The sequence below is a fragment of the Lates calcarifer genome, linkage group LG18 (genome assembly GCF_001640805.2).
Source record: "Lates calcarifer isolate ASB-BC8 linkage group LG18, TLL_Latcal_v3, whole genome shotgun sequence".
In the NCBI taxonomy this organism is placed as follows: domain Eukaryota; kingdom Metazoa; phylum Chordata; class Actinopteri; family Centropomidae; genus Lates; species Lates calcarifer.
The window spans coordinates 8,966,884-8,989,941 of NC_066850.1; the positions used below are offsets into that span (position 1 = coordinate 8,966,884).

The 23,058-nt window shown below is 42.8% G+C and overlaps 2 protein-coding genes across 2 annotated transcripts; one reads left to right on the forward strand and one right to left on the reverse strand.

The window, feature by feature from the left end:
• Nucleotides 1–2,181, forward strand: ndufb2 (NADH:ubiquinone oxidoreductase subunit B2). Its single transcript, XM_018680949.1, has 4 exons — nucleotides 1–214; nucleotides 377–521; nucleotides 1,056–1,131; nucleotides 2,072–2,181. Exons 1-3 carry the CDS (start codon nucleotides 129–131, stop codon nucleotides 1,128–1,130), a joined length of 306 nt encoding a protein of 101 aa, XP_018536465.1. The 5' UTR covers nucleotides 1–128; the 3' UTR covers nucleotide 1,131; nucleotides 2,072–2,181.
• Nucleotides 2,182–2,276: 95 nt separating this feature from the next.
• kdm7aa (lysine (K)-specific demethylase 7Aa) lies at nucleotides 2,277–22,865 on the reverse strand. The gene is made up of 18 exons (XM_018680934.2): nucleotides 22,720–22,865; nucleotides 16,011–16,096; nucleotides 15,394–15,511; nucleotides 15,097–15,257; nucleotides 12,104–12,245; nucleotides 11,404–11,590; nucleotides 10,787–10,949; nucleotides 8,748–8,835; nucleotides 8,532–8,638; nucleotides 8,125–8,216; nucleotides 7,823–7,909; nucleotides 7,194–7,445; nucleotides 6,880–7,007; nucleotides 6,183–6,337; nucleotides 5,976–6,070; nucleotides 5,646–5,827; nucleotides 5,179–5,546; nucleotides 2,277–5,076 (listed from the first exon to the last, which is right to left on the reverse strand). Exons 1-18 carry the CDS (start codon nucleotides 22,815–22,817, stop codon nucleotides 4,988–4,990), a joined length of 2,598 nt encoding a protein of 865 aa, XP_018536450.1. The 5' UTR covers nucleotides 22,818–22,865; the 3' UTR covers nucleotides 2,277–4,987.
• Nucleotides 22,866–23,058: the final 193 nt, after the last annotated feature.

Sequence of the window (23,058 nt, forward strand, 5' to 3'; positions counted from 1 at the left end):
AGCTGATGTTGCTGAGAGGTGGTTTATTGACAGGGGGAGAAGGTGACTCTTCGACGAGCGGAGCGATACTTCGTGCAAATCGTACCATATAACCCGAAAAATAACTGGCGTTTGCAAAGTAAGCCAGTATGTCTTCTTTCGGAAGGGCGCTGGGAGTCCTTCGGACCGGAGCCCAGCTGCTTAGACGCGGCCCACAAAGGATAACAACCAGAAAGTACGTAGAGTCCATCTTAGCTGTCTGTTAGCTATAGCTACGACTTGCTAACACATCGATAAATTAATGACAGTTACATCGTAATAACCCAGAACACGATAAATGAAGAACAGTAAATGCTTGCTGGTCTATATTTGTAACGTTTTTTTTCTCACGTTGTAGGGCCAGCGGTGGTCCGCACATTGAGCCACAGTACAGGCAGTATCCTCAGCTGACGAAGAACCAGCAATTTCAGTCAGAGCTCATCAGCGGAGCCATGTGGTTTTGGATCCTTTGGCACTTGTGGCATGATCCTGATGCAGTTTTGGTAAGTAAACACGTTGTTGTATAGACTATCCAGCCTATGGATGGATTACTGAACGCGCCCAACGGGCACAGGCTCAGTGGCCCAAGGGTTCAGGCCCCGCTGGACCTAAACCTTTGTATGGAGTAAAGTAATTGTACACGAGAAACGCTGGAGTAAAGCAGCAAGCATAGATGCGAAACGACTTACAAAGAGACGCAAAGCAACTACAAAAATACATAAAACAACCTCCACGAGTCACAAAATGACCTCAGCTGAAACAACTCATCCACAGATAGATGCAAATAGACTACTAAGAGACATAAATGATTGAGAATAAAGGCCAAATAATTACAAAACCACCAGAGACAGAGAACGACTTGAGCTGGAACAATGCAGCCATAAATAGATGCAAGACGACTATCAACAGCTGCAAAATTCAACAGTTCAAATTTTCAGTCTGGGGGTCTAGCTCCTCCAGACCCACGTCTTAACAGAATCTATTTACTTAGAATGTAACATAGAAATGTTAAGTTTAAGTTCCTCCTTCCTCTGTAGGGTCACTTTCCCTGGCCTGATGCCTCTGCATGGACAGATGAGGAGCTTGGAATCCCTCCAGATGATGAAGAATAAGGTGATTCCTTCAGTTTCCTTTACTTAAATGACTAGTGGCATACTTACCAACCGAGGGCCTGCACCACAAAGAGAGAGTAGTGGGTTGGTCCACTATCTTCATTGTTAACTTGGGTTTTCTATTGTCATGAAACTGGCTCAATGGCAACCACACTCTAGTTGGGATAACCATGGCTGTTGTCTTTTGTTAGAAAAACAACTTGCTTGCTGCCAGTAAAATCACAAATGTAACATTTTGGTCAGAGAAACTGGTCTACAGGTCTTTGTGGAACAGGCCACAGATCTTTTTCACAGCAACCATTCTAACTTGCAAAAGCACAGGTGTTGTCTGTACTGTTAACGATGGCACCCAGAGGACCCAGCTGTGTCAGCTGAGTACGAATGATGTTTGAAATCCCAGTGTACTGAAATGAACTTTGTGCAAGCCTCATTGCTGTAAAGTTACAAGTTGTTATTTCCTGATTTAGCGATGTGAGAGTTGAATGTTATCTTTGAACGCTTAGTTGCAGATTTGTACGGTCCATGTAGCTTAAATAAATACAGCTTAATATCTGCAGTAAACCCAGCCCCCATGAAGCTTATAATATTCAGTTTTTGTTGAAATTGTTTGAGGGGTGCTGATTCAACTGTGTGATAATTTTGGAGGCTCTAATTTGTGATACTGTTGAACTGTACGCCATTACACAGAGAGGTGTTTGTTATCAAGCCTAAACTCATGGATGTAAAGGGGTGGAATAAATCATACAAATGACTAGCACCAAATTACCAGTGAACACCCCTAAAAAGTTTCATCAAAAACAAACATTGTAACTGTAATGAAGGGAGGATTTATTGCAGGACTGTTGTATTAGACTGCATTAGTTTTAACTAGGTGTACCAAATAAACAGAGCATGATGTTTTTGTCCACTGTTGTAACATTATCTTGTTCTTTTGTTTGTAGATCACAAGGAGGGATTCATGCTGCTGTTCAAGTCTTTGTGGAAATCTTCAGGACATCCTGAAAGTCATTGATGTACATAGACTAATAAAATTATCTTTATGTAAGTTTAACTTTTGTCAAAAGTTCTTTTCAACACAACAAGCTGTAAAATTGTGACGCTGTTATTTGGTAAAAGTAGTCAGATGGGGCTCAACAAAAAAGCAAATGTTATTTCATTAGTTTTATTTACACGCAATTTTTGAAATGCAGAAACAAAATGCAACGCATTAACAGTGTCACAGTTAGCCAGTGTTTGTATATTTTAAATCATAAGCCATTTAAATTTGGAAAAAACCATTGCAAGAACCAACGCACATAAACATTAATGCCAAGAGAGCTGCATATAAAAGCAAAAGGGGACAGATCCTGTACGATGAATACTACAGCTTATGACAAACCCTACCTGCGGGCCAGCTTGTGTGTTTTTCAATGACTTGACATGCAAAGAGTTCAAAGGTTAAAGTGTAGTGTAAGGAAAAAAAGGGAGGAAATCAGTCTGGCAATGTGATTACCACTAAATTGGTTCTTTGTGTTAGGATAATGTGAAACAACCTCATCAGGGCTGAGTGACTGATCACAGTCGCTCGCAGCTTCATGTGCACTTCAAGTCGACCTGAGCAAAGCTTTCAAAGTCTCATGCTGTTAAAATGAGTGGCCTTAAAGCTACTTGGCAACATTTAGCCTGGGTGTGATTTACATTTTTAGAGTCAACTTAACACAGGTGTTTTCTGTATTAACACTGAGCTGAAAAGTGTGTTAGGAAGCAGCGGGGGACAATACCAAATTCATGTTAACAGAAGTTGTAAAAGTAGCCTACTGTAAAGGTACAATGACTGACTGGTAAAAGCACAGCTTATCCTTACAACTTGAAAACCACAATCACGAAATAAATGTTTTTGAGCAATAATGAAAAAAAACAAGCAAACCTCAGCGACTCCAAAGCTGGAGGTTGAAGCTTAAAGTCTTGAGTGAGCGCTGAGGACATCCTGTCTGCATCCATGACGTGGCTGGTGGTTAATCGAAAGGTTATGTCCATGGCATCATTCCCTGAGAGTGAAGAACTGCGCACCCCGAGCAAAAACACACATCTCACATCAGCACTGGTATTGTTAAAAAATAAGCAAAAAGGAAAAAAACTCACTCATCCCGTTGGAGTTCCTCAAACGTTCAATCCTTTTGAATACATCAACTACTTTGGATCGACCACAGTGGCTCAGAATACTTGTTATCTTTTTTGCTAAATGATAAGTGGCACTCGTTGAAAAAGCTCAGGTGTAGATATGGAAGCTGACATTTTTCGACCTAAACCTAGTCTCTATTCGCACATTAGCCCAACCCCTCTGGCTACAAGGAGAAGAGGAAACCAGAACAGACGAGAATCAACACTATTCAACTGGGCAGGGGGAAAAAAAGAGTTGTGACAGAATCAAAGGTAATAAAAGATTTGTAGGTAGACTGCTACTCAACAGATGATGATCACATGAAGTCTAAAACATCCACATTTACAAAAAAGTATGTGTTAAAGATAAAAAAAAAAAAAAAAAGAAAAGAAAAACCCCTATAAAGGAAAGAAACCCTCAGAATAGCTGAGGTTTTCAGGGTCAAAATATAATAAAATCCTCTCTTTCAATTAATAAATACATCATTCAGAATCCATAAAAATAACACATTAAAAATCAAAATCACAGATAAAACAAGAAATAAATTAAGCAGGATAACATGTGAGTCGTTTGTCATTTTCAGTTTTTTAAAAAATGAGAACGACTCATAATTCCTATTCAAAACAAATTCACCTGGAGGCAGCACTTTGAGCAATTTTCCCTTTAGCCATAATTACCTAATTCTCAAACAACAGTGCAGATTTGAGAGTAAATTTTGCACTAAATTGTGCAAGTCATTAACGCACCTGTTCAGACTTTTATACAAAACAGGAGAAACTGGGAATGCTCCAAAGTGCTGCCTCTCTCTCTGTCTCTCACTTTTCTCCTCAAAGTCATTATTGCTGGTGTGATTGAGATAAAAGGGAAGGGGAGTTGGGGAAGGGGTGAGGTGAAGGGTGGAAGGGGAAAGCATGAGTGGAGAAAAGTACAAACAATAAGCACCATTTTGAAATTTCAGTTCACCGCCTCCTCCTCCCTCCACCTCCTCCTTAGCACCTCATTTCTCCTCCAGGGCCAGAGGAAAAAAGTTAAAATAAAATAAAAAAAATAAAAAAAGACCCTGCAAGAGATACAGCTCCGTTTCACCTGCTCCTCCATCCTCTTTGCAGGTAAGCAAGTAAAAGGTTGTTGGGATTGGGGGGGTTGGGGGGGGGGGTGCGTTCACTGGAGAGAGGATATATTAGTAAATGTGATGCAGATGATCTTGGCATCAGAAGCAGTAGATATCTTGCTGTCTCCCCGGAAAAGCAAGCTTTTTTTCTTGTTGTTGTTTGTTTGGTAGACCTCCTACAGTACATCTCCTTAGTCCATTTAAATGCCCCCAGGAGCCTCAGTCCACTTTTCCCTGCAGCAGAAAAAATTCTTAACATGCTTGTTTTCGTCTCTCCTCAATGCTCCTTTTTCTGTTTTGTTCTTAGTGTGCTTGTAGTGAAGTCGTGCACTTGCTTATTTCAAATCCAATACCCTGTCTCCTAAGCATGCACAGTGAGCGTGTTTTTTTTTTTTTTTTTAAATATATATAAATGTATCAAGATTCGTTCAGTTGTGGTCGTCTCCAGGCAGTGTGTTCTTTTTTTTTTCCTTTCCCCATTTCCTACAGCACAAAAGTGTCTGGTAACAAATAAACAAATGTTTCTGTTCTTTCTTTTTTTTTTCCTTTCTTCAAGAATACATCCCCAACTTCTCATTTTTTGCCGCTGATGTTTTTTTTGGAGTGTTACACAAAGACACGACTGTGTCTGTTGAGTTTCAGGATCTTCCCCAGTCTCTGCTTTGCTGTGGCCATTCCTTTTTTGGGCCGTTTGCCTGAAAAAGAAATGAAAAAATGATCAATTAAAACTGAATTAAGCATAAAGGGGTGAATGTTTAAAGTCCATGTCAAAAAAAAAAAAAAAAAGATTTCCAAACCTTTTGTGGCCTGATTGCTGATAGGTGGGGGGTTAGGGGCGTGCCTCTTGGAGGGGTGCAGTGGAGGAGACATTGAGGGGTCACAGTACTGGTATTCCGTCTCTGGGCTGGTGGCGTGGCTTCGACTGAGGGGGCTGGGGAGCCCCTGATTGTCCCAGGCCTCGCTGCTGCTGTTGCCCTGGCTGTCCATCGGGCTCTTGTCCCCCTGAAGTCGGCACTGGTGCTGCGCTGCGTCCCTCTGGCTCGGGCTGGACCACCACGGCTCCTGGGATGAGGCTACCTTTTCCGGCTTGGAGGGGCACAGCAGACCAGCCATAGACAGCATCCCCTGAATGGCCTCTTCTGTGCTGGGTGAGGTAGGACGGTCTCTGCAGATAGAAAACACAATATGATTACTTACCACCTCTCAGTGCACATAAAGCTGCCCTGTGTGGACCATTTTCAACGTCTTTGCATGCGTTTCTCACCGTTTGAGTGGTTTGTGTTTGTGCCTGAGTTTCTGGCCAGACTGGTCCAGCTCTATGGTGTGCCCTGAGCCTTTCTGGTGAGATGAGCCCCTCTCCCCTTCCTCCTCTTCTTCCTCCTCTTGGGAACTCTCTGAATCCTCATCAGAAGAGGAGGAGGAGGACGACGACAACAACGCTTTGCACTGCATTGACAAAGCAATTTTTGAAGATGTGTAAGTAATCAAAGCATTATTAGTCAGCACATAAAACAGTAGTATTTGCGTGCCAGTACAGGACACTGATTAGGGTTCTCCTTCCTCTCACAAAGTGTGATATAAAATCCTTGTTTACCTCTGTGGGAGAGTCACTGTCTGACTCCACGTCTGACACACTGGAGTGTCCTGAGACTTCTTCCCTGAGTTCAGTCTTCACCCTCTCCAAACCCCCTGGAACACATGACAACACGCCATCAGCAAAAGATGTTTACAATAAATTACACTCGGCTACAGTTTCTCTGCTAAAATATGGTTTTAATGAGCTCAGTCTCTGGTGACTTACTGAGGAGTGTGGGTTTCTCGACCATGCTGTGCTGCTCTTGACTGTCTTGCGTCCTCTCCAACTTCACATCCACGCAACTCTTTGGTGGACCCTGGCCAACAGACGACCGTTCACCCTCCGTCTTTACCGGGCTGCTGCCTGGCCGCCTCATATCTCTGGACAGACAAATAAACATGATTAAATGATGAGAACAGCAGAACAGAAAGAGTTATGACACCCGCATCTTAATGTTTAATTTCCTGCATGAGGGCCAATGTAATGTTGCTGCTCAATGTTTTTTTTTTTTTTAAGGTTGTTGTTGAAATTAACTTTATTGCCACTGGTGAGCTCCTAGTGCAGCAGGACAGACAGCACACTAGTCATTAAAACATATATTAAAAATCACTCCCAGAGACATAAACATATTCTTGAATGGTTGAGAATCCAGCACTAGTTTCCATGATCAATTACATTATTTTATTGAATGTGGTTTTAGCTTGTTGCCTAGATTTTCTCATTTTATTTGAGGGGGCGTTTTACTCTCCTTCTTATCCCATTCGAATGTATTATTATTATTATGCAGATACATCAGAACTTTCTATATTTATGTCCTGATTTCTTCTTCCATGAACAACTGCAAATAACCACTGAGCCTTGATAAATAAGATGCACAACACAACAACACTGCAATGTCGACAACAAAGTGGTGAACTCCCACCTGATGATTCTGCCATTGACTAGCATTAGCCGTAGGTGGTTGTCCTCTAAAGACTCTGCAGCAGCAGCTGCTGATGCAGTTGACACTTTGTTGAGCTTCCCATGAACCTTGGCACAGAACGCCTGATCCTGCGAGGCACAGACCAGAGCAAAAAGACTGTGAGGCAGCAGTTTGCACCACTGATGAAAAGCACATTTTGTGACATGCTTTGACCGGTCACTAACACAATACAGGCAATGATTGATGTAATAAACAATTAAATGCACATTTAAGCAGAATATACAACTTCTTTGTTCCTTGGGAAAAGACCTCACCTCCTCAAGCGGTCCCACCTCTAGCCTCTTCAGCACCTCCCTGGTGTGCTGCTCCAAGATGTCCAGGTTGGAGGGCAATTTAGGGGCCTGCCGCTGCTGCTCCCTTAGCCGCCTAGCAGCTCTCCTCGCCCGCCGTGCCTGGCACAGCCTCTCTAGTGTGGAGCGAGTGGCTGGGCAGCCATTCGATCCAAATGCTACTCCACACCCGCTTCCCTGAGATTTCACTGGCTTGCTACCACCGACTGGTTCCTCCTGTATGGTAGATGTCAAAAGGTTTGATGTCAACATAAATTTACAACTTCACAAGTTCATGAATCACCTGCAAGAAAGTACTGCCCAGGTTTTAACACATTTTTGAATTGTTTACTGTTTAAGAATTTTCAAAGTTGTATGTGTATACTGTGTGTGGAATGTGTTAAGTTTATTGTACATAGAGTTTAAAGGTCAACAAAAAACAAACAGAAGACCGACAGAAACTGTTTCTTGAAAAACATGTTACAGCTGCAGTTTTCTGTAGCAAGTTACAGTCAATGATATTTAACACCAGCATCAATGCATCAGTTCACAAGGTCTAAATGAAGTTCAAAAGGTCCAGCTCTCTCCTATTTCCTTTCCTCCTTGTTACTTACCTCCACGTAGCGGATTTCCTTGGTCAGCTCTTTAATGAGATGGTTGGGCCTGATATTGTCTGGTACCTCACTGGTGGGCTCAGTCACCTGCGAAGCCACAATAGACCACATTCAGACAGGAGAAGTGAACAGAAAGAAGTCTGTTATTGGTCACTGACACACATCCAGAAGATAAGGGCAAAACAGTGGTGACGTCTCCGACTGGCGCTCGGCTCCCGTGTAACAATAACCATCCGAGTTGTAGATACCCGAGGTGCAGGAATACAGATGATGACCGTGAGAATGCTGTGGCCAACTCTCACCTCTCTTTTCAACCAGGTCTTCAGTGCACTGATTAAAGCCTTGACTCCCTCCACTAGGTAGGTCGGTGGCGGACAGTTGTCCTCACGTAGCTCTGAGAAAAAGAAAAAAATAACAGTTTTAGCAGCTTTAACAGAAAACTTAAGATAATTTAAAATATTATAAAATGTCAAATGAAGAAGTACATACTTTGGCACCGTAATTCCCATGATGATAAATGTTACTGTGTTGCCACTAAATAATATAGTAATATAATAGGCTTGTGTGTACTGTAAAACCTTGCTGACTACTGTGGGTTTTTTACCTGCTGGTATAACATCTCTACCCCCCTTATTTTTCTGACAGGTGTGATGTATAGAACATCTAGATTGTGCACTCTCACCTCTATGATTGAACATTTGACTCTCACCTTTTAGCATTTCCAGAAGGTTCTTGGCCACATACCAACAGATGGCCTCGAAGTACGGAAACTTAAAGAGGTCTGGGGTTTTCAGACGACGCTCCATTTCATAACACCTATGGACCAGCACAAGGAATACAAAAAGAGTTAAGTGGTAAAGTAAGAAACACAGGAGCATTAAAATAAACATAATCAAGGTGTATCAGTATCATCTGAGCCGTTTACCTGAGCTGCATGCCAATATTGAGGTTGTGAAGGAAGTTCCCTCCAAAAGCCATGCAATCCTGAGAGGTGAGAACAGCATGAATCCAGCCTGCAGGGGGCGCCAGAGCACATGAGTTAACACAGCTTCTCTCTTAACCTGCCTGCATTACCACAATAGTTAAGAGAGAGCAGCCAAAAATCACACCATAATACAGAGAAACTAGAAAAATATGTATCTGGTTACACTGGCCTGTGTGAATATGTGTGTATTTATAATGTCTGAACATCCACAATACACAAACAAAAACATACATACAAAAACAGAGACTCAGAATGAAATAAGGTTTATTAAAGTAATGAGTTCCCCCTCAGATAAACAATGTTCTTTACACAACACAAAGTGAGAGAAAGCAGAGTCTTGGGGGGGGGGGGGGGGGGGGGTGTAAAGCTGATAGACAGGCCTGATAATGCACTGGCTGACTGACCTACTGTGCTCTCTGACCCCCACTTAATTCCCACCTCTCCACACCCTCTCTGCCAAAAGCTTGCTTTTACAATGCTGCTCCAGCCTGCTGAGAAGGCATGGTTGGAAGACTGATTGAGGACGTCCAGCAGTTGACAGGCTGAACTGAGCTTTGTCTGTGTTGGAGCAGCGGTGGGGTGGGGTGGGGGAGTAAAGGAACTCAATCAACTTAAAAAGTCCTTTGAGAGACGGATGGATGGATAACCGTACGACTATAGGCATTAGCGTCACTTCAGTCAATGAAACCATGTCATTTTCATTTAGAGACATGAGACATAAACATCTTTTTACAACACAACTTCTAATTGCTAACAACAACACTGCTAATTAAAGGAGAGTAAGACTGTAAAGTCACGTGCAGGAGAATCAACGCTTCTTTCATCATATTATATAAGAGCTCTGTTTCTTTTCATTTTTCCATTGTAATCATGATCATTAAGAACTGTTTGGGTTGTTGCTCAGAAAGAAATTCCCTCTCTGTTATTTTCCCTTGGCAATGATAGAGGACTTTCAAGAAGCCTGTATTTTCCTGGCAGGGGCCATGGGAAGCATGATTACTTAAACTTTTGAATGTATGTGAAAGGACAGACAAATCTAAACATAAGATCAGCTGAGAAAAGACAGCTAGCAAGGTCAGATGAGTGCAGTGATATGACATTAGTGACACAAACAGCTGTTTGTCTGAGTGTGTGAAATTTACTGTGCTTTGAAACCACAGAGTATCATCCAAGACTCTAAAGGCTGCTTTCACATCTAACCTGTTTGACTCTGGTGCTTTTGCCAGGCCAAACAACCAGACCAAGACCATTTGAAAAAGAGCGCCTCAGTCTTGTTTCCAAGCGGACTCTGGTGCGGTTTGTTTGTGGCTTGAAAGCAAATTGACCAACCTCAGGATTTTGTCAAAGCAGTTGTGTGATTTTAGCATTAATTCAAGGCTAAACTATGATTAAAACCATCTGCTGAGAGCAAGCTGTTCAGGAAGCGATCTTATAAGAAGCAATATTTATACAATATTTATACAAATAATTCAGTAACCACCGTAACATAGTGTATATACGTGTAATTTTCCCTGATCGATCCATCAGTCAAATGGACTTCATTAGTCCATTAAAAAGTGTGGGACATTCCAACCTCAAAGTAATCCTTTATTGAGATTTCTGTACAAGATATGTCTTTTTTATCCTGTTTCTACCAGATGTCCATATATAATATGCACTTAATCTGCAGTCTAATAATAAATCTAATAATGTTCATCATCAAGTTATTTTTCGTAAGCTCTCAGCTCTGGCTGTTAGTCACTGGAGTCTGATTCCCCCATGTGGGTTATGGAGAATGCAGATACAGCCAATCAACAGCTATTTCTTTGTTTGTAAAAAACTAGAGTGGACACAAACCAGACCAGAAGATGAACTGAACCAAAGGTGTAAAAGGTCTTTGAAAATCAGAACTTCCTCTTTTGACTACAAAGAGAAATAGTGCCACATATAAACATTCAAAAAACTTCACACAGGCAATTTAATAACAGATAATTACAGACCTGTAGGGATGAGCAGGGTAGTTCCCTGGGGTACAACACACTTGTAGCACTTGTCCACTTTGTCCCCAAAGAACACTTCACTCTGATTGGGCGAGGAGCTCCATGCCTCATATAGTGCAAGGTTGGCAGGAGTGGGCTTGATCAAATAGAAGATCTTCTCACCCTGCAAACCAGATGAAGAGGAGTTTTTGTTAAGGGTCACCACACTTGGATGATGACACTGTGATGCTGTGTGTTTGAGTGTGGCAGCTGTGATGATGCTGCTGTTATTAACACCCACAAACACCCACCCACACCCACATCCCGTCTGAAATTAATGTCATGTTACAGTTCACAGAATAGACGGTGAGACCATCACCATGGGCACAGCAGTGCTGCTCCCGGAGCTGCATGATGAATAAATGTGATGTGAGAGGCGAGGTGACCTTTCAGCAAGTGTTAGCCAATCAGCCGTGACTGCCTACCCTAAATACCACAGTATATTGAAACACACTAAACTCACTGAGCTTGACTAATGTAAGGGCAGCTCAGCCTTTGATTAAACAACAAACAAATCATTACTATACGCTGGAATGTGTCTTTTTGACACAGCTCTGTCAAAGACACTCAACACTCACCCAGAGAACATGGTACCAGACGGAGGTGCCCCCGAAGTCTATGTGGAAATCTGTATAGCTGTCCCTGACCCCCATAAGGCAGTACTTCTGGACAAACGGCTTGGGGAAGAAGGAGTCATCTGGCCAGTAGTTCTCCACCCAGGACATCTTCTGAGCCACGTCAGGAACCTCCACCAGCTCTGACATCCTGCAGGCGGTTGGAGTGAGGCAGAAAGTGAAACCATAGAAAGGTTATAAGGTTGGGTTACAGTTATTACTGACAGCAATGCTGTCTTATATTTTAAAAGCATCTCAAAGCAATAAGGTTGAAGCTTTAGGGTGTGTGTCCTGTCGAGGTATGCTGAGCAAGATATCAAAAACCTACGTACAAACAAAACAACAACAACAACAAAAAAAATCTCTATAATTCAAAGGAATTTGATATAGTTAAAAACTTAATTCTTTATGTTGGAACCAGTAAAAAAAGTAACTTACGGTCCACTTAATGCAGTTGAAAGGTCTACAAAAGGTCTGTAAGGTAGTTAAAATCTTAGCTTGAGTTAAGATGTTGATTTCTAACTAAACCTGCTGACATTGCTGAATTTGTATAAGCATTTTCAGAACTGTGACATGAGCTGTGCTCCTACTGTTTATCAGGAATCTGTGCTTGCGGAAGATCTTTCTTTATCCAACAGAGAAAATAAAATGCAGCATTGCTTACTTAGTGTCAGAGAACTCCAGGCTGATAAGGTTGAGGACCTTAGGTCGATGGGACTTGGTGAAATACTTGATAAACTCGCTGAGCTTCATCTTGCTGTCCGCCTGCCGTGCCACATCTATCACATCAATGACTTTGTCACCACCTAGATGGGAGATAAGCACTGTTTAATACATGTAATATCAAACGGAAAAGTCGGTGACTCTTGAATGAAAAATATCTTCAACTTTTTAATTGGCTGCTGAGTGGGTGTGGGGTTCAGTGTGGTCAACGGCTTTTAGAGATCAAGCCCTGAGGTAAACTTGGCACCAATATGGCAGAGTGGGGAGGGGGATGTACTGAGAGACAAGCGAGACAATCTGTCAATCTGTCCAGACCGCCGCTCCCTGAGGAGGTGCAGTGGGTGGAGGTGAGAGGTCTGCTGCGTTTAATGCACACATGTGGGTGGGAAACCTCGAGCATAGAGGGAAATACATGTATAGATGTGAGAGAAAGAGTGTGCAAAGGCTGCATGTGGTGGTGTTTGCGCATAAGAGACAGAAAACAGATGCTAAAAGGGAAAAGAAAAAAAAAGAAGACAAAGCAGAGACTCATAGCTAACAGTTGGGACGCTACAAATCACACTCGGGTGACACATGGGGCCGGAAGTAGGGCCGGGGTGCAGTGGTGTGTAGCAAGACAGCTGGTTGTTGTATTTTTCCCCACACCCTCCCACACCCTTTTTTATTACCCCTTTGCGTGTCTCTCTCTCTCTCTCTCTCTCTCTCTCTCTCTCTCTCTCTCTCTCTCTCTCTCTCTCTCTCTCTCTCTCTCTCTCCTCTCTCTCTCTCTCTCTCTCTCTCTCTCTCTCTCTCTCTCTCTCTCTCTCTCTCACAGACACCTCCGAAAGCCCAGCTGGCCAGCGTCTGATGACAGAGAACAGCTGGAGTAAAGGCAGTCAATCACACAGTGAGAGAAAAGACGCTGAAAGCACACAGCGACGAGCTCGAGCACCAGCCTCACAAACGCAACGGGAAGAGAAAAACCTTTTATAAATGTCAAATTCAACCATGCTGAATCAGCTCGAGAGGCACTTTAGCTACCTGATGTCCACCGTAATCACTATGATATATTACAACACCCAATAATGTTAAAGAGGTCATTAATTAAGGTAATTGTTGCAAATATGTCTTTGTCAACATGCCTGAACCAGAAGCGGTTTTCTCACTGAATTAATATCAGTTCCTCATTTATCATCAGTTCATAGAAAGGTGGTCCAAGATAATTTCTAAACTCTCTGAGATCTAGATTTAACGATGACACACAATACTTCTGGACAAGCCAGGACAGATCAACATGCTCTTTATTATTAATATGGCATCACAGGATGTATTATTTATAATATTAGGACAGTGAATTGCAAGAAGTTCCTTTTATAAAATTTCTGTGCAATATGATATGATCATAGCTGAGTCTGAGCCCTCTGTAAGTTACTCCATAATTCTTGGGGAAAAGTCACAGCATTGCATAAAACTATTTTTGCAGCCCCATAAATGTGTACTAAACCCAGCCTTTAAATCAAGTATTTCTAGCAGACTTGCTGCATGGGATGTTGTGCAACAGCCGGCAGAGTGTAGAAATGTGGAAACATTGGTTTTGATGTGAGCAGAGAGTATTCTATGAGATCACAAAAATACTTTTTTAGATATCTAAAGATACAACTTGCTGCTGTAATGCAAATGATACAGTAACATTCTGGCTTATTCTGCGAAGGTTTTGCATAAAGAATGCCGTGTCACCAAATCATGGATTAATGCTGATGATCATCATTCAAGTCCTATTTTATATCACACAACAGTATCTGATTTCTACAATATTTACATATTTCTACACATGCTTGCTAGATCACTACATTGTTAGATGTTGCAGCTGCAGGACTAAATAACCAGTTGGTCATCAGTTTTCATCAGGCAGTTTATGGAGCTGCACTATTTGTCAAAAACTTACATTTATTCAAACTAATCAAGAGCATTGATGGTATGTAGCTTGGAGACAACAGAGACACAGACACAAACTATGGGGAGAGAGAGCGGTAAGAACCCAGGCATAAATGAAACAGGGAGGTTATACGGTATGCATCTTAACCACTGGCACACCCTCGCTTTTTATATCTTTTTTTTTGCCATAGCACCTTTATTTAACCTCCTGGGACTGACCAGTCATTTTGAGTGAAGTCAATTCAAACCAAGTCTCAAAAATGTAGCAATGGATTTAAATGTGCAGAGTATCTATGTCATACCAATCTTCAGTACAAGCTGTATTTATGCAGCCTCCATCATAACATTTACACTGGCATTCATTATTTCTCTAGCACTAAACCCAGCCATTGACCACACACTGAGCTGACTACACCACTGCATTAGACCCTAGTGAGTCAGAGAGGACATCAGCGTTCACTCCTGTTGTCCCATTGTCTTCTAACTGTAAGAAATGTAACCCGACACACAGTCCCAGTCACAACACCTGTGTCTTGGCTTAATGCTCAATAGGGCATGGGAGAGAGAGATAAAGTGAGAGAGGGAGTCTGTAATCTGAACTTAATGATAAAAACACCAGTGGGCTTGGTAATGGGCTTGTAACAGGAGCTGGGAAGTGGCAAGCTGTTTCAGTAAGGAAGCGAAGTGGTCATAGAGAGGGCAGTGAAAGCTTAGCCGTCACTCGTTTAGAACTCATTCAGCCATTGCCCGATGCCTGATAAGTAGGTTAAAACCCCATGAACCTGGAAACCTGTTCATATTGACACACAGATGGCGTCTGCTCAGCGATGGCCACTTAGCTGGCTGGTGTTGGGTGGTTTCATTAGCTTTTAAGCAGACTGAGGCTGCTGTGTGTTTCAATCGCAGAGCCCACATCCTTCCCAAAGGGTAAACACTAATGTGTTATTGTAAATCTGATACAGCTGAAGCCGACTGGTTTACGCTGCAAAATAAAGCCTGTCCATTATGAATTTTCCTTACCGACATACTGCTCCACATCTTTGACAGAGAAAGTAGGGGCTGGTAGTTTGAGTCCCAGACCCTCCATCTCGGTGACCACTATGGGGTAGTTGAAGCTGTGCCTCTCCAGGTACCTGGGTGTTACCTGCTCACCGTTCATCCGCATCAGAATCTCCTCGCCACTGGAACAAGATCATAACAAGTTCAGTAAACTTTATCTATTGCCATTTCATTAACATTGCCTCAAAGTCATGTCCCTAAGCTGCTAGGTTGAGGCCATTTAAAAGTCAAAGTGGGTGTGTCTAACTTTCTACCTACCTAGCGAAGGTCCTGTTCTGCAGCTCCTTGATAAACACTGAGGTGCCAGCTTGAACTGGTTTTGATCCATCGTCTGGCTCAGTGTAGTCGTGCCTGTGCCAGTTGTTGCGCCTTTTCACTGCAACAAACAGAGACATCAGAGTTTCAGGGGGTTGTTTCGTTCTAATGTCGTTGCCCTCTTGAAGCTTGTTCTCCCAACATAATGCACATCGACGCCACTTTTCGTAAGGACATTAATTTGCTACTCAACCCCTGTGCTAAGAGATGGAGGGGCTTGTCCAATCAAAGTGGAGGGCTTACAACACCATACAATTAGCCTGTTAATGTCTGCCCTCTGGGCTCTCAGAGGTTAACCCATTCCCCTCCCCCCCAAAAAACAGACTTGACTACCACTGCAGAGAGTGGCCTTTCCCCCTGGGACCAGTCAAACAGAGACAGGGGTGGGAGGAAATACTGAATGGAAAGAGGGCTAGACATGTAAATGTAAGGCAGAGAATCAGAGGACAGTGTTTGATAAATGAGATACATGTCAGGACTCAGGAAAGGAGGGAGACGCAAACATACACAGAAACAAAAACCAAGGGAACCTGCCACTAATGAGAGAAAACATTACTCACTCAGGGAGGGTCCGTGTACAACATCACAGTTGGGACAGTGGTAAACATCAATATCCACAGCATGATGCTCTTCTACCTGCACACAGCTGAAGATGGACACAAGATACACAGTTAGAGTTGGTTCACGCTTTCTCTTCGATGTTCAAGCAGGATTCAGGATTTAGCCGACATGCCTGGCACGTGAAAAACACTTCTATTTGGGTTTTCAAAAAACTGTTGACAAGAAACGTTAAAAGAGAAGCTGTCAGAGAGTGCTCAGAAAAAATATTATTTGCAGTGCTGACAAAATTTCAGGGCACCCTAAAGTCCCTTCTCTGAGATTAATCACAACCAATCTAATGTCAAAATTTGCCAAACTCTACGCATGTGTTATGAAAAGAGATGTCAAGGGTTATAGGTTTGAGGTAAACAATACTGAGAAACACCAAAGTACAGTTTGGGTCAGGAAGACAACCTTTGCTCCGATTTATTTTTCTACAAATGTTCTACAACTGCAGATGCAGACAGAGGAGCAGGATTCTTTCTTGGCTTTGGCACAACAATAACTTAAGGACAAGGATCATCCTGGCCTTTTTGCCAATGCCACAATAATTTATCTATCTGGGATAGTGTCACTCACACTGCTACCCCCGACCGTCCTGCAACAGCCAAACCGCAGGCACCAACACACATGCATTCCTCTGTTACATACCAGAGCCCCATTCCAGAGCAGCATGGGATGAACAGCAACTGTGTTGCCATTCAGTCTGAATGGACACCAAAGGATGTTTGGAGTTGGAAAAACTGCAGGCAGCGTGTTACTGTGTAACTGTGAAGCATGTGCCTGGTTCATTTTAATGGTAAAGTGACGTGCACACAGGGGTGGAGAAGTCACACAAAAAGGAACCTCTGTGCTTAACAGGCCACTCGTATTTTAAAGCGATTTTTTAAGGTCTGAAGACAACGACTGCATTTTATGAGATTGTGTTGTATGACCCTATGTTGACCTGGAAACTGTTAAGCATCATCTGGCTGATTTCTAATACTGTTCTACCACTTCTTGAAACTCACCATCTTCAAACCATCATCAGCTTCTTAGTGAGTGGCTTCAGGTTGGTGGCTAACAATAGTGCAGCGGTGGGGTATAAAAAATGGGTTTGTTGCTGATATAACCTCTGCTTTTAAACGTGAAAGCCTGCAGGAGGGATGGAGCTGTTGACCGCAGCCTGTTATCGCCTTTGATCTACAAGGAATTGCAGGAAACTGTAAAGGAAATAAAGCCAAGGGCCATTAACTCATCAGGAAGTGGTGAGCTTGTGTGAATGCTGGACTCCATCACCCTGGTGCACTAACAGGATATCAACAGTAGCTCCCTCTCCTCAGTTTACCACGTACAACCTTGTGTTATTACTGGCCACATAACCAACATTTAGACTGTTGAAAAGAGCATCACTCCTACTTTAAGCAGGCATATATAACTCTAAAATAAGCTGGGGGGGGGGGGGGACCATAACATGCAGTAAGCTGCCATAATCACCCCGAGTGACTTGCAAAACAAATAAATTAGGAGGATTTACATTAGCCCAGTAACTGATGGAATATTTGTTTTGCCATTAAGTGGGCCCATTTATGTCAGAGGTATCCTTTTTACAAGTTACATTTTGCCTGCAACATCCATAAAAAAATAAAAACAGGGGGTGACAAAAAGCTCAAAGAAGCACTCCTGCTCCTGCACGTGAGCAAGCGGATGACCAACAATAACACTGCACAGTGCTTGGCTGTAGTATTAGGCCTAGCTCATGTATCAGGAATCTTGGTTCAAACATGTGGCTGTTCGCTAGGGGAAAGCATGAGTCACAGCCCTCTGCTGCTGGGTTCGTCAAGATGCGAGAGAGGCGAGCAGCGTGTGATTGGCCGAGGTGACCTTGTTGTCCTCATCTCACTTGGTATTTTCCTTTATGTAATGTCACGGTGGGAAACCGGGGCACTGTGCCACATTTGCAGGGCTGACTCAGCGTATGTGTCACCTGTAATGATTACTACTTATAACACGGCACCAAGGCTTGTGAAACTGTGTGGACTTGAGACTGAGAATGCAGAACAGGGGGGAGGAAACTCAGCTGAAAAAGAAAAGAGGGCCAAGTATTTCCTGCCTTGCTCAGGCTTGATGATGTATTGCATCATCGCAGAGCTGGTGAGTGAGTTCTTGAACCCACGTGAACCTCATTTGCCTGCAAAGCAATCAGTTCTGGGATCTGATTGGAGACATCTGAACTGACATCACCTCAATATTTAGGGAGATAATTTTATCATATGTTGCACAACAGCAGCAGAGCATATTTTAACAGAGGGTGACAGAAAGTACAGTCAACATGCCCCCAGAGATAAAAACAAAATCTTGCCATAGTCAGACTGGAAAGTAATTCTGTGACAGCACTGCAGCAGATTAGCAAGCTAAACATCCCTTCCTGAATGAGATGAGATGTGTGTACTTGGCTAAAGCCCTGCCATCAACAGCCCCTCTCCCTCCACTTCCTCTCATCAAGGGCCTCCTTCCTGTGTTACTGAGAGAGCTTATTCATTAGTCCATGCACTGTGAGGGGTTCATTGTCCTCCATGATCAGTGCAGAAACACAAAGGCTGGAGGCGGGCATCACCATTATTTTAAGCTCTAAATAACTGCCCTGCATGGGGCGCCGACACGCCTACATTAGGGAACTGGCAGATCTCTAATGGATGGGTGGTAGAGATAGAGATAGAGAGGAGATATGGGCAGTTAAACACACCTGGCTATCTTTATCTACCCCACAGAAGCACCTGAATCCTCCGGCCCTTTTCCTAATGCACTCAGCCAAAGCTTATATAAACAGTGCTGGATGTGGATGGCAGTAAGAGCCACTGGGCCCTGACAGATGGATAGGGATCTGTCATTTTTGGCCTTGCTGGTTAAATCATCCTAGCTAAGCGTAAAAGCGACCACGCAGTGGTTACAGCTTGAAAGAGACCATGGGCCTCTCTGTAGTCAGCTGGTAAACAACAAAAGAGGATCGCTTTGTTGTTTATGGGGCGTCGGGGAGCTTTAACAACTTAATTGTTTTTGGTGCAGGTTGAGTTGCCTTGAGGCTCTTAGCACTGGGACTTTGCTTTCACACATGTCCTCAACATGGTTGTCTTAAGGCCCCCAGTGCCCCTGTAAAACCCGCAAAGTCATCAGTCTTGTGACTGTCTGCTGCTGAAACACATCAGCCAACAAACTTAGTCTGAACTCAACTAAAGACTGACTGGTTTGTGGATGCAATCCTCTCTCTTCGCTTGTCAATGAGCTTTTTACTGTGAACATAAGATAACAAAGAAGTTAAGTGTTGTCCACAGTATGTTTTAGCCAGCACTGACAGACTTTCATTGATTTGATTTGGATTTGATATAAGATGCTGAGAAAGCCAAATCTGCTCCCACATTAGATGGAATAATAGATATAGATAATTTAATAAACCAAAATTTTAACTGTATGGCATAATATATGGCATTGATATCATAATTCAAACAGACTGGTAATCAATACATTAGGTTGTTGACCCCTAATCAACATTGATCATACTAAAAGTAATGCAGTTTTCCTGCCCCCAGAGACAGCCCTACTAATGAATGTAAACATAGCTTTTAACATGAGCTGTGAGGCCACTCTTGACTTTGTCCAATTAACTTATCAGACATCTAAACAGATGATCTGAAACATCTCACAGACAAAAGTGATAAATAAAAGAACTCTTCCACTCGTCCATCCATCTACTTAACGCAAACACTAAAAAGGCACTCTGTAGAGGGTATCCATCTCTCCTTAGTGTGCTCACACTCTGTGTGACATTGACAGATCGTGCATTGAACTTGGCTCACTGGCGCTCCCATCAATCATTTCCTCTGTCCCATCGAGCCCCACTGGTCTATCATCACCCCCACCACCCATACCTAAAATCAGACAATGGGCACACAGGGGTGAACACAATGATCTGACTTGACCCAGTGAGGGTTTCCAGCAATCCAACATCCACAGTGTTGACATAAATTGGCATCTTGGAAACACTGTAAACAATCCATTTACAGAGGCAGGTCTTATAATTAGGCGAGGCTCTAAATGGTAAATAACAGAGTTCAAACTAACATTTGTGAAGTAAACCACAGGCTCCCGTAGAGGGTTCTGGTGCCCAGTGGAGTCCTCAAGGGCAGTGATACCTGAGGATAGCAGACACTTAAACATTTCTTTTACACACAAACATTAAACGTGGCCAAACAAAACTTGTGAGAAGGAAAATCTCTCTTTGGTTCAACTGCTCAAGACTCAGGCATGTCAAACCTGTGACAAGGGGTCACACATAAAGGAGACCTAATTTCTTTTTTGACAAGACATAAGCCAAAAGGACTGGGAATCACTGCTTTGGTGGATTCAGGTACGGCTTCCAACAACACTTTAATTATTGGACCTGAACTTAATTTACAAGTAACTGTCAGTGTTCGGGAGTATTTGCAGCCGATCTGCTACAGCATTTCAAATCTAAATGAACACAGATAGACAGAGCTGTATAATGCTGGTGTTGTGATCTGAGACCATAGTGGAGGGGTGCTGTGTGTTGGTAATGGAGTCTATACACTTGAGAGGAGCTTATCAAAACAAATACACATTTTTCTATTTCCCTGCTACCTCTGATGCAGAGAAACCTGACAGTGTTCTGAGTGCCCCAGTCCTCATCCCATTTAAGTCCCTGGACTGTATTGTGTACTGAGATGCTAAGAGATATAAGTGATGGAAAACAGGACACTCTCCAGAAACTGAGAAAGTGAAACAAAAGTCTCCTCCCAAAACACAAACAGCAACTCTGCTAGCACGCTAAAAAACAGGCACCAGGACACTGAGCTCTTCTTCTTTTCCACTCCATCGGCCTGCCATCATCCACAGCCAAAGAATATCCCTTTCCTTCTGGCCAGCCTCGTGGGAAAGAGGCTGGAAATGTGGCTGTTTTTAGAGCTCTGCTATGCGTGTGTGTATCTGCTTATTAGTCATCAATGGGGGGAAGCTCCAACATTTGTTCCTTTTCTTGCTGGCACATGACATGCAGCCAGCCAGTCTTTTTTGGCTCTGATATGCCACAAATTCTGGCCAGCAAGTTTTTTGGCAGCACACTCAATGTGGTTACGCAATGGCTTCCGTCATTTCAACACGAGCAAAAACAGATTATTGTATTCATAAACAGTTGCCGTGGAGATGCGCCCACACATGCAGATTCAAAGGATCGGAGAACAGGGCATGTGAAACTTTTGTCCAAGATACTTTCTTGATCCCTTTGGGAAAAGTCTCTCATCATCCTTCTCTTAGGTTCTTTGGCTACACAGCAGCCCACTGTGTTGCTTGTGAGCAGCTCAGCAGACCTTACAGTGTCTGACAAAGAGATTGAAGCCTGATCACCCAATCAAAAGTACAGTTTGTACAATAGGCCACCCTGTCACCCCAAAAGAGTTCAGAATGATCTCGATCCTAAAGCATGGAGTATTTATTACAGTTACTGGGTGTGGACTACTGCACAAATGACTGAAATCTAACATTTTAGGCAATACATGCTCACTTACACAAAAGGTGGCATTACACAACAATGAAATACCCATTCTGATTTTTGACAGTTACCACCCACACACAGCATGATTCATTAAAGCATCACACACCAATGTCACACTTGTATTCAGTTATGTGAATAAGATAAGGAGAAAGAGATAAGCAGGACCAAAAAATCCAATCCAGTCCATGTGCCTGCCTGATACCTTTAAATAATCCCACTGTCCACCACTAGGGGTCTCCTGCCATGTGCCTCCTCTGCTTGAAAGGGGGGTTTAAATTTCTCAAGCTGTCAATCAAAAGCCTAACCATAACAAGCTCCTTGTTCTCCACCTTTTGCTTTCCACTAAAGTAGACCACAAAAAATTAACTAAATTGAAAAAGATCAAATTGCATACACAGTTTAAAATGTGTTTATATTAAAATAGAATATTAACTAATTAATAATGCTGATAATAATTACACGCTGATTTTGCTCAAAAAGACAGAAGTTGTTTATAAAATGATGCTTATGTAAATAAGTTAAAAGTACATCCAAAAGGTTGACTGCGGTAACTATTACCTTGAATAACCTGACTTGGTGAGCCAGATTGCGGGCTGGGAGTCGTAACACTAGCATATTTCGTTCGGGTTCAGTGGCTCTTAATCCGATAAATCACAGTAAAAAACAATTTTACACCTATCTCTGAAGTGACTGAAAACAACAGGACAACATACAGCCTTTGTATGTCACGATGACCCCGCCAAGCTTTTGATCACCCAGGTTGACTGTCACAGCTCGGCAACACTGATAGAACCTCATATTAGTAGATTAAAACTACTTGCTTTGGGGCTCTACTTAAGTCAGTAGAGTATATTAGCAATACCAGGTACATGTTTTACGTTTTAGATTTGTTCGCGGAGCAGTAAAGTAAATATAAGCCTGTTCCAGTGAACGAAACCCCACTTTGTTTCGTAAAGTCGTGTCAATAGACGATTTAAAACCCCCGTCGCCCACCGCTAGCGTTAGCAAGCTAAGTTAGCTACCAGTCAACACCGCTTAGAGAACCGTCGCCTTTCCTTAATATACAACCAGTGTTTGTCGGTTCCAGTGGACTACCTCTCTAAAGGACGTTATAACCCACATACCTGCCGTGGAACCAGTCTTTACAGATGTCGCACTCGATCATAAACCGGCTCACATCGTAGGGCTGCCGGCAGACACAGTACAGCGGGGCCGCCGCCATCTTCCTACTGTCCCCAAACAACGCAGGAATGAAGCGGGCGGGGATTTAACCCAACGTCCGGAAATACCCGAGGGTGCACGAGATCCGCCATTCTAGGCAATCCCACCTCTGACGTCAGTTTCCAAATTATTCATTTCCATCTGGTTGTGTGGGCACACCAACAATAGGCACAAACTTTTTCCAAAAAAAAAAAAAAAAAAAAAAACAATTACATAATGGTATTGTTTTGGCTATCCTGTCA